Source organism: Pteropus vampyrus, unplaced genomic scaffold (assembly GCF_000151845.1).
Source record: "Pteropus vampyrus isolate Shadow unplaced genomic scaffold, Pvam_2.0 Scaffold106, whole genome shotgun sequence".
Classification (NCBI taxonomy): domain Eukaryota; kingdom Metazoa; phylum Chordata; class Mammalia; order Chiroptera; family Pteropodidae; genus Pteropus; species Pteropus vampyrus.
Window position 1 is genome coordinate 5,903,058 of NW_011888887.1, and position 12,133 is coordinate 5,915,190.

The window sequence follows — 12,133 nt, forward strand, 5'->3', positions numbered from 1 at the left end:
CCCAATGGTTAACATAGCTAGTAATTACCAGCTCCATATACGTGGCTTCTGATCAATCACACAAAAAGCAGCTCAGGTATATACTACCTGTACTGTACATGGTTCAGATGAAACTTAGTCACTACAATTCAAACTAGCCAAATGACATAAAATTAAGTAATATTAAATGTCTTCAAAGCATTAGCTTTACTACCATAATCAGTCGTACCCATCGATAGGATTTTAATTTTAACAAGTTGATTTATATTACCACACTGGCAGTGCATCAAAATAAGCAGTAAAACAATAAAAACTTTGAGATGTGCTGTTCGTAAAGAACAGAAAGGAAATTGCTTTGTGGTCCATCTGCTTTATTTCTAATGTGGTAAACTATGTTTAATAACAAATAGTCCAGAGTGCAAAGTAAATTCTTTGAAGCTCGAATATGAAGAATGTGAACCATAATGTTTAGAATCCTTTTGATACAGCAGACACATTAACATGACCATCTACACACGGGACACTTTTGGTTGTATTTATCAGAGAATGTGAAGAATTCCTGATTAGCTCAAAATGGTTTTCTTATTACCTCTGTTTAACAGTTTGCTGCTGCAAATCTTATTTGATGCATATGTACATCGAATCAGCAGGAAAAAAGTCATGTATTTTAAGACATAAACACTAATTTATTTCTATGCCAATAAGGAAAAGATTTTTCTTTTTCATGGAAAAAAAGGTCAGAAACTATGGGTGCTCAGAAAGTTACACTTGTTTTTCACTGACAAGTAGGTGTGTTTCAAAGCAAGAGGAAGAACAGAGCGAGAGAGACTAGTGAAAGAAAACAATATATAATAAAACCAATCTGCTTATGTACTATTTATATCATGCCCAACCCTCATGCCCAACCCTCCTCCCCAACCCCAAAGATATGAGATAGCTAGTGGCAAATATGCTTCTTAAATACATAAACTGTCTTCTAAGATGACTATCTATATACAATAAGAAACATATCATGCTCCTTTACTCTTGAATATAGTTTCTACCATAGTATAAAATGACCAATTTAATGAAATGCATAACATACAATAAGCTAAATTTACAGGCAAACACATTTGAAGATGAGTCTATAAAACATCTCTAATGGAGACGGAATTACAAAAAAAAAAAAAAAGCCCACAAAAAATAGTCATTCAGTGGACTCTATACCTATATCTGACTTTGCCTTAACAGACTTGTGACCCAAGTCTAGTAACTCCAGTTTGTGGCCTTGGTTTCCAGATCTGTTAAAGATGGCTATAACCCCAGTAGCTTGATCTCTAAGACCTCTCCCAGCTAACATTTTATAACTCGAATCTGAATGCATTAAACTATTTGATAGCTAGATGGTTAAAAACAATTAATGCTCAAAGCAATAAAACAGCACATGCAAATCCTACTGGGACAAGCCTGTCAATAAAATTGATGGCTCTATAAATATATCTATAAGTTTGACTTAAGCTCAAGTACCCTTACTACCAACACAGGAACAACCTAAACTGACCTTTCTCAAACAAAAGGGACACATCAAGATGTAGATAGCAGTCTAGCATTACCTCTGACATGTAAGCGATCCTTCACTAGATCACTTGGCATAACTATCAGAAGCAGCAGGATATATATAGTGGCCATGTGACTGAGAGGGGCTGACGATAAGCTCTACTCCCAGGAAATCAGAAGCATGAGCAAGTGATAGAAGGAAGTCAGGATAGTTTTCTACAGCCCCCATTTATATTTCAAGTGCTACAAAAGTAATTTCATTAGCAATTTTTGAAATTTAAACTTCTGCTGTACTAATTAATTCATTGTTCCTCAAAATTAATTAACTGGTAATGTTATTGATAGACAGACACTAAATACCTTAAAATGTCCCATATGTATTTACACTTGTTTTAAGTGCTATATGAGGGTTTAAGTTGAAAACTAAGTCCTCATTCACAGTCCTGAAAAAGAGAACTCCAGGACAGAGGGAAGATGAAGGCAGCTCGAAAGGAAAAATAGACCGAATATCCAGGGCATTCATAAAGAGAGGAAAACAGTTCACTAAAGTTCAAAGGGACACTGCAGAACAGGAACGAGATCTCCTTCCACATTGGCATTAGAGTCCAGAAACTATATCATGAATAAATAATTTAAATCATTATTTGCTCCTCAAAACGTCCTTTTCTCTATGACACAGGCAAAGGGAAAAAAAATAAGAACATAACCAAAACACTGCCTCTAATTATCTACAAAAATAGTCACAGGGTTGTTATAAGGATATTTTATTATTTTTTCAGTTTTCTCCACAACTCCTCCATCTTAAAATAGCTCAGCAATAGTAGCAGTATTACTAAAGTGGAAACATAACTAGTAAAAAGCTGACAAAAGTAAAATATTTAAATGTTTAAGGTTTCAATGTTGCTGAAGGCAAAATTTGTAGAATGCCAGTTATGGTTTGATCCAAGTTCACAGCTGGCTAGAATATTTGTATGTGCTTCATACTACCCAGAGAAGGCCAAGTGTGGGCGGTCGTTTCTCTGCTCTTAAGCACTCTAATGAAGAACATAGTTGCGGAGAGAAAAGCTAGTGTAATAGGAACACAAGCAGCTTAGTAGAAAATATTTCTGCTCCCAAGTTCTCATGAGTAAAAAAGAAAGAAACATTAATTATAAGTTCTCAAAGGAACACAAGAAAACAAACACACCCCAGACTAATGAGTCTATAAAGAGAACCACATGCGCGCACGTACACACGCGCACACGCGCACACGCACACACACACGCATATGTACACACGCACTTCCTCCAGCGCTGTTAGGGGAGCCTAGCTCTGTTTCTGATGACTTGCTCTTCTGGGTAAGTAACCTGTTTAGGAGTCTGCCATTGCAAATCTTATATTAGTAGATTTCAATCCTTCCTTTTTCTTTTTGATTTCAACCCTTTCTAACGTATATTCCCTTACTTTATTTGTTGTGCATAATTACCTAAGAAAATGCTGTAGCTTTTATCTGTGGTTAATTGTATTGAAACTCTCGTAATTATTTTGACAGTGTTTTTTGTTTTTTTCAAATTTTCCCCCTCACCATCCCCTTCCCCATCTGACCTCAAGGGGTCATACGCAAACATCTCCCCTTGAGACTTGTTGGCTAACAAAGAACTAAAGGCAAGGTTACACTCCCTCATAAATCCAATCCACTGTGCCATCTTCAGGTGAGCTTGTCTTGTTAAAACAGCAACTCTGCAAATGACTATTAATATTGCTGCTGTCATAAGTCAAAGCTACAGCACAGACAACAAGAGAAAGAACTTGTTAGTAACATATTGTAACTCATGTTCACAAAACAATGGAAATGACATTGTGTGCAAATATATTATTTGGGATGGCAGGGCCTTATTTGAGTAGAAATATACTGCATGAAGGTAATGTACTAACAGTGTCAAACTGATACAAGAAAGAGTTAACATTGACAGTTTTATTTTCATCTCTACATAAGGTTATGGCATATCTCTGTGGGGCACTCAAAGAGCCACTTGAGAAGTAGTATAACATTAAAGTTAAAAACATGGACTTTGGAGCCAGACTCCCTAGGTTTAAATACCAGTTTTGCCATCTACTAGTTGTTAAACCTTAATCAAGTTACTTCTTTTTCTGTTTCCTCATGTGTAAAATAGAAACAATCATAGTACTTATGTTGTAGGGTTGTCAAGAGAATTACATGAGCTATATTTATTTGTAAAGCACTTAAACAGGGATATATAAGTGTCTATTAAAGTGTTGAACAGGTGTTCGGCAGCCATGCAAAGAGGTAAAAGCTGTTACACTCTTTGTACTGATGGCAAAGCTTAAAAATGGGCCGGTGAGGATACACAGAAGAGAAAATGACACATCCCTGAAGTGGGCATGAGATTTCCAAAGCGTGACCGAACATTAGATTACATATACACACCAAAATGCTGGACTCTAGACCTTTAATTCTTCAACCTTGGTGCTAGAATGTACCTAATGTGCTTTCACATTGCTGTGTAGTCACTGACGGTTCCAGCCCAAATGGCCTGTATGACCTTGAGAAACATACTCTATCTCTCTTAGTCCCTGGATCATTTCAAAACTAAAGGAATTAATCCCCTAAGGCCCAATTCTGATAGTCCCAGGAAGGTGGCAGCCTGATCCTTACAAAAAATATAAAGTAAAAAGAGGACAATTTATAGACATTTTTTTATAGAAATTTAAACTAAAAGGTTGTTGAGTAGAACAAATAGAGCACTGCCTCCCTTTCCCTTCTCTGCAGAGCAAAAATAAAAGTAGAAAATAAGTTATTAGACTTTCCTTCATAATTCCATTTGAATAAAAGAGCAACGAGGAGACTGGCACCCATACTCAAGGACTACTGGGAGGGGGTTACCTCAGGTCCCAGGAAACAGACTCTGCATTTAATCTCTAAGGCCCAACTCTGATAGTCTCGGGAAGGGCAGCACAGCACATGCTCCTGACAAGCCTCTCAGAAAGATTATCTGTTCAATGTCAGTAAAAGCAGGGCTGCACATAAACAAAAGACTACATATTGTACGATTCCATTTATATGAAATGTCCAGAATAGGCAAATCCATAGAGACAGTAAATGAACTGGTGGTTTCTGGGGATTAGAAATGGGGAGTGACTGCTAATGAGTATGGGGTTTTCTTCGGGGCTGATAAAAATGTTTTGGAATTAGATAGTGGTGATGGTTGTACAACTTTAAGAACATACTAACCACCAAACTGTACATTTTAAAAAGGTTGCATATGAACTATATCTCAGCAAAGTGGGGGTGGGGGGGGCAAATCTGCCTTAATAATGGAGGTTCCTATTATTATCCAATAGTCCATCTTCTCTTATCAGGAATAGAAGTAAGGAGATTAAAGTAATTGTGTCAACAGCTCTTAATAACGAGAAGGCTGGAATTAGATTTCAAACTGTTTATACAGGGTGGCCAAAAAGTCTGGAAATGAAGTAGAATTTTAAAAGCTCTGCTCTCAAAGAGTTTAAAGGGAAATTACACAGAAAATGAGAGTAACCAGTAGCAAGTGGGCACTTGATAGGGTGCTGGTTGCTCTCCATGAGCACCAGCCAGGCCTTTGGATTCTGTGGGCTCCAACACACCAAGACCTGACCTACAGCCAGGTGCCCCTGAGCCCCACCCACAGATTTCCCACGGTGGTGAGTCATAAAAAAAGTTAGGAAGCCAAATGAGCTTTTCCAAATTTTATTTCTGCACCCTTCTAGAAGTCATAGCAGCCAGAATGACCTCTGTATGGTATCATCTCACCCCCTATTTAAAACTGAGCCACGGTGATCAGAAAACACGCAAACTCCCTAAAACCACCTGGAATAAAATGCACACTTCATGTCCCAGCCACCAGCCGTGCCTGGTGGCGTCCGCACCTCTCAGGTCCCCCACTGCTCTTTCCTCTCACAGAGCTTTCACTGCACCAGTTCTTCCAACAGCCTAAGCACCTGCTGCCCTGGGGCTGGCACAGACTGCTGCTGCTGCCTGACTCTGCTCTTGGCTGGCCCCTTCTCACTCCCCTGGTCTTAACTCAAACAGGATTTCAGATAAATACAAAAGAGTCCTTCCTGTTATTCTCTACCACAGCTCCCTGCTGATTTTCTTTGGAGGGCTTACCACACTCTGTCACTACTTTACTATTTATTGTGTTTTGTTTTTTTTCTGGTAGACTGTTCAAAGAGGACAGAGAACATGTCTACCTTAGGCCCTGACTGATGGCTAGCATTTGATTTTTGCTAAATAGATGAATCTGTATTTTTAAAATCAACTCTGGCTAGGGAGCACATGGAGAATTACAAGAGGCAAGAATAATAAAGTGAAAGTGATCACAAATCATACTTTAAGTAATACTAATTAATTAATGCTATTAATTAATCCTACCATTTTCAAGGACTTTTTCTGACAATTATACAATCACATTGGTTAAGCCGTGAACAGACTTAATTAGACAAATGTAACATGGATTGCCTGAATGTTTACTAACTGGGGGGGCTGTATGCTTTATACTGTGCACGTAGTCCCATGTCTCCTTTTGCGGGGATGAAAATGTTTTGGAATTAGATAATGGTGATGTTGTACAACTTTATGAACTTACAAATCAGAGGCCAGCTAGGTTTCTGGACTATTCCCAGGGTCAGCAGGCCATTTTCCCTTCCCTTTCACCCCATCTTCAAGTGTAACAAGCGCAGGTTACTGCTGTCACTCGTCACCAGGTATTCTCAATATTCACTGCACATTAGAGTCCTTTAAAAATTTGAAAAGATCAAGGAGGCTTTAAAAATCTCAAAACCGAGGCCACACCTCAGACCAATTACATCAGAATCTTTGGGTTGGGTCCCAGGCATGGGTACTTTTTAAAGGCTCCTCAGATAACTCCAATGGGCAATCAAGGCTAAGAACCACTGTTTTAGGGAAAAGTCCAAGTATTCACAGTAACCAACCTCCACTTCATTCTCTTACGGTCACAGAATCTTGTATTTATTTTAAAGGTAAAAGAGTTGGGTCTACCCAAGGAAAGTATCCTATGAATAAATACTAATCTAGAAACATTATTTCCTGACTTTTTGCTTAAATCATTAAATTCCTTTTATTAGATTTATAAAACCTTCCCCAAGTCCTGTTAAAGTATACTAATGTCACTGCCTCAGAATATTCAAAAAGAAAAGAAAATGTATGTACTTGAAGAATAGAACTCTAAAATATGTAAAACCCACTTACCTGAACTAGTCAGAATATGACTCTACTATTTTACAGAATTCCTAGCAACAGACCAGGAACATTTAGCTTCTTCTAAGTAAAGAGAGCCAGAAATATTCAACTGGCTATGTAAAAAACATGAATGAAAGAATGACAAAAAAAAAATGATAAATTTGAAATTGGCTGGCTTGAAATTACTTTAAAATATGACTAAAAAAACAGCCCCTGCTGGAATTAATCCACTTTAGGTAAGGAGAAGCATATTCAAGTTGTGTCCAGATCTGTCATATCCACTTCTACACATACATGTATCTACTTATCTCACCTAGAAACAGATTTTTACCTTTCTAAAGCCCACAGCAATGATCTCATCACACGAACAGAGAAAGCAATGTTTCTCATAAGATTATGTACCAAATGGCACTGATGTGGAAAAAATTTTAAGCTATTCAATATTTTAAAAAATCCATATGCCTTGCTAGAAAAAGTTTTTTATGCTATTTAGTGTTTTTAAAAATCTATATGCCTTGCAGATTCAATGTAATTCAAACAGCGAAGCAGTATTAAACTGCCACACAAGATTTGTTCTAAATGTGATCAATAACGTCTAGAGTACAAACCTGAAAAATGCTTCAAAATCTCTTTATAGAAGAGCTCCTCCAAGTGGACCATACAAACCCAAGAAAAGTAAAGGTATGTACTACTAGATGATTTTGTCTCTTACCACACAGTGATATGCGAGCCATTTTGAATCAAGGTTGTCTACAAACTTTCTACATGTACCATATATCAGTAGATTATATTTTATGGAAAAGTGCTATTCTTGGATATTTTTCACTGATCTGAAAGCCAAACCAGTTTTTCTGATCTGCCTTCAGAATCTTTGATATTCACATAAAACCTGGAAGGTGCTTTAGCAGATAATGCTGGAGAGCATAAAAGCTTTTCTCATCCTGAAGACTGAGCATCTTCAAATTCATAATCAAGCAGTGTCCTATATGTAGGTAGACTTTCTGGACCAATGCTAAGTGTACCAAACTAATATAGTAACTATTACTTAATTTCAATTTCATTATTTAAATCAGAACTAACTTCTAAAACACGTTTCCTTCCTTCCAATGATAGACACAGATGAAATAATGTGTTATCTGTGTCTTTGCTTCCCAGCTGAATTTTTTTTTTCTTTATTTTTGTCCCTATGGTTGAGGAAAGTTACAAAAACCAATTCAATGAAAGTAAAACCCACCAGCTTTCTTGGGGAGAGCTGTATAGTAACACCAAATTCATTTGTGGTAGGGATTAATTCCTACTTCAATGAATGGAAAAATGAAATTGTAGAGTATTTCCAAAATAAACACACTGTAAAAACAACCTCAACAAATAAAAATTCAGCTCCTAATCTAATAAGATTTGTAACTTGGTTTAATTACAGAAGCCATTTATATAACCAAGGAGCTACGTTAGAGGAGATGCATTTCATAAAGTTTTTGTTTTTAATCTTAGGGTGTTTCCCATTTACCTGCAATAAGTGGCCTTTTTATTATTTTTTAAATTAAATTTATTGGGGTAACATTGGTTAATAACATAAGTTTCAGGTATACAATTCTATAATACATCATCTGTACACTGCATTGTGTGCTCACCACCCAAAGTCTCCTTCCCTCACTATATATTTGACCACCTCTACCCTCTCCATTCTCCCTCTACCCCTCTGCCTCTCTGGTAACCACCGCACTATTATCTCTACGAGCCTGTTGCTTTCTGTTTTATATCACGCACATGAGTGAAATCATATGGTTCTTGTGCAAGCCTTTATAAATCAAGAAGACAGAATTCTCCCCAGTGTCTGAATTAACGTTAATTCAGAATTAAGGAAGTCTTGATTGATGGGGTTTTAAGTATATGAATATAATGTGAAATGCACATTAAAAGAATTATTAGGGAGAAAGAATCAGCTTTCTGTACCCATTGAGAGCTCCCCACCAGTAAAGGCAGGGCGACTTAGTTGTAACACTTTCCATTTGTGCATCAATTAGAAGGTACACAGCTTGCCAGTATAATCTGATGAAATATACATTTCGGCTAGTCATCAGGAGATCAAGCACCAAGTTAAGGCTCTAAAATGTGTAACCTGTGGTGCTTTGACTGCTGTCTCAGGGAAATGGAGATATACGGTAACTAGGGCATCCTTAGATGGGGGAAGGGGAGTGGAGGGGAGGATGGATGGTTTCAGGGAGAGTCACTTACGAGATGTAGGCTGGGTAGCCAAATCCTATCAGGTTGCAGAGGAGAGAGGCTCCACAACCGAATACCAGGTACAAGGCCACCAGCCCGATGACACCTGGAGACACGAGAAGAGAAGTGGGTCAGGTGGCACGAGAGGCACTCAAGCCTGGCAGCCCCCCACCCCACCGCAAGGCTTAGCCTGTTCTAGGCAGGCGTTAGAGAAAAACATACCAAGCGAAGGTTGGGCCTGCGCCTTGGTAGGTTTTTGCCTTCCGTCTGGGAATACCGAGCAGCCCCCCAACTTTGTGCCCTTCCTCCTGCCCTTCCTCCACCATGGTCTCCCGCCGAGCTGCACACCAGCCCGGGAGTCTCACTCCACTGACAGTCCGCAAAGGCCCCGATTCCCGTGCACGCCCGCAGCCCTCTCCTTTGCCGAGGAGACACCGCTTCGCGGTGCAGAGCTCCACCCGGGCTCTGGGTGGACTGGGGACCTCTACCACTGTGCCCGCGCGACCTCCCGCTGGGGGCCCCCAGCCATGGGCGCCCTGCTCACTGCCCCGGGGACACGGCGATCACAGACACGTCAGCGCCGGCCCTTCCCTGATCCTCGGGCGCTCCGCCACCTGGCCGCGGGCACAGGCCAACCGTCCCCCAGCTCTGGCCGCCCCGAAAAGGGGCCATCTCCGGCCCTTGGCCTTTCTCGCGGCCAGTTCGGTCCCCAAGGATGCGCACGCCCCTGTTGGTCACAAGCGTCACCTACCCGGAACCCTCTCCCCGATCGCTTCCCCAGCAGCTGGTAGAGCAGCTGCTCCCGGCCGGGGGAGCAGCGGGGACCCCCGGCAGCCCACACCCACCGAGTGCGATGTAGCTCCGGTTCACGCCGGTCTTGCCCTCGAGCTTGGCCAAGAGCTCGGTCATGCAGTTCTTCTCGTGCAGGAACTGGTCGAACCTCTGTCTCATGGCCGCAGACATGGCGGGGACCGTCGTGCCGCCGCCCGGGGCTGCTGCTAATACGGGTGGCTGCCGAGCGGGGTGACGGGCGGGGCCGGCGGCGTCTGCGCATCCCTCCTGCGCGGCCCCCTCCTCGCCCCGCCCGGCCTGCGCCACCCCCCGCCCCGTCCCTCCGCCCGCGCGCGCTCAGCTGCCAGAGCCACACCTGGGGCGGTGTCTGGGCTTGTGCAGCCCCCCGCAGCTGCGAGGTGGCGGGACCTGCAGCGGCTCCCGGCTGAGCGATCGCCCTCCGCGTCTGTTAACAAACAGCCTTAGTCCTTTGAGGGTAAAAAAAAAAAAAAAAGGCTGATGACTCGGGCTAATCCGGCTAATGCAAAAAAGCAGATGGAAAAAGAGGCGAGCGCCCGTGCTCCTGCCTGCAGTGTAGTGGGACTGATTCGATGGACCTACACTGCCGTGCTCAACCTGCTGAGACATTTTAAATCTAAATATTGACATGTATAACCATCCTGAAGGAACTCTGGTTGCAGACCAGCTCTTTTCTTAGTTGCCATAGCTTTTCTCACCTACAGATGATAGTGTTTTTTAAAAAGACCCTTGAAAGCTAACTCAACCTCCTCTGGGGGACACCTTTTCCAAGAAAGTACTGCACTACTTAAACCTTTTCATGGTGGGCTTGAATTTGCTTGATGTCTGATATAATGGAAACGTTCCCAAAACTCCTCAACGGAGACAACAGTTTGCACTTGCCTGCAAGCAAGAGTACCCTGAAGAAGGTCAGTGCAAGCTGTAGGGCAGGACTTCACTTTACTTCCTTCAGAATGCTGTGCTCGCGCTCTCCACCTAAACCTAGGCTCTTGTTATTTCCCACCCGTATTATTTCATGAGACTACTTTGAAACTATTGTTTCTGACTACTATGATCTGTACACTACTGAAAAGTTTTTCTGATTGCTGAAGCTTCAAAGCCACTCCATTAATTATAGACTAGAGCTCCGATTCCTTCGCTTGGTATTCACTGATCCTGCACACAAACTAGTCACCAACAGTCTTTCTTTTTCCTACACAACTTCTCTGTTCTTTGAAATGGACTTAATCACCATATTGCCCTCTACTTCCGCAAAACATCTTACCCACTCCTAGCTTTTTCCTTTTACGTTAATTCTTCCTCTTTTCTTCCCCAGAGCTTCTTAGCTCAAGTGTCTCAGCGCTCCCACCACCATCCAGCCAAATGAGTGAACAATTTAAATTAAACCAAATTAAAAATGAATGGGATTATCGTGATAGCCTCCCAACCGTGCTGTTCATTTCTGTCTTTCCACCTACAGTCAATTCTCGATGTGGCAGCCAATTGGATGGTTTAAAAATGTGGGTCAAGTTGTGTTATCTTTTTGCCCTTCCCTCAAATGGCTTCTGACATGCCTAGAGTGGCCTCAAAGTTACAGGAGATGTGGTTCATCCCTCTCCCTCCTAATTTCATCTACTGCCTGTCTCCCTGCTGTGCTTCAAACAAGCTGAGTCCCCATTGTCCTCCCTATTCCCCCTAGTTCCTCCTCCCCACAGCTTTCACTTTTCTTCTATCTTAGTGGTTCTTAACCAACAGTGATTTTAGGCCCCTACAGGATATGTGCCAATGTCTGGCGACATCTTCAGATGTCAGACAGAAGGTCACAACTGGGATAGTAGATGTTACCCGCTACTGGCATCTAGTGAGTAGTGGCCAGGGATTGCTGCTAAACATACTACAATGTACAAGACAGCCCCCCACCCAATAAAAAATTATTCAGCCCCAAATGTCAGTAGGGCTGAAGTAGGGAAACCCTCCTACATCTAAAAAGCTCCAGATAGCCACATAACTGTCTCCTCCCATTCTTTAGGTCTTTGGTCAAATGGCACCTCTGTGAGGCCCTCTCCGATCCCAAATTGCAAACCTCAGCGCTATCTAGCTCCTGTCTTGCTTTACTTTTCTCCATAGCACTTATTACAGTCTTACATTCTATATGTTCTACTTTTTTAAAAATTTATTTTAATTAGTTTCAAGTATAGAGTACATTGGTTAGACATCTATATAGTTCGTAAAATGATCCCCCCAATTGCTCCCTCCCTCCCCGACACTCCACCTAGCCAACGTATTAATACTAACTGCATTTCCTCTGCCATGCTCCCCATCCCTGTGACCATCCATCAGCCACTAATTTGTATTTCTTTAACCCTTCAC

General features: G+C 41.5%; 1 protein-coding gene across 1 annotated transcript in view; it reads right to left on the minus strand.

The window, feature by feature from the left end:
* The window catches only part of REEP5 (receptor accessory protein 5), a 37,104-nt gene extending 27,082 nt beyond the window's left edge, over positions 1-10,022 (minus strand). The window contains exons 1-2 of the mRNA XM_011365174.2: positions 9,820-10,022; positions 8,987-9,080 (exon numbers count right to left, since the gene is read on the minus strand). Coding sequence (XP_011363476.1) covers positions 8,987-9,080; positions 9,820-9,937 — 212 coding nt within the window. The 5' untranslated portion in view covers positions 9,938-10,022. The remainder of the gene's footprint in view (positions 1-8,986; positions 9,081-9,819) is intronic.
* Between the last annotated feature and the right edge of the window lie 2,111 nt (positions 10,023-12,133).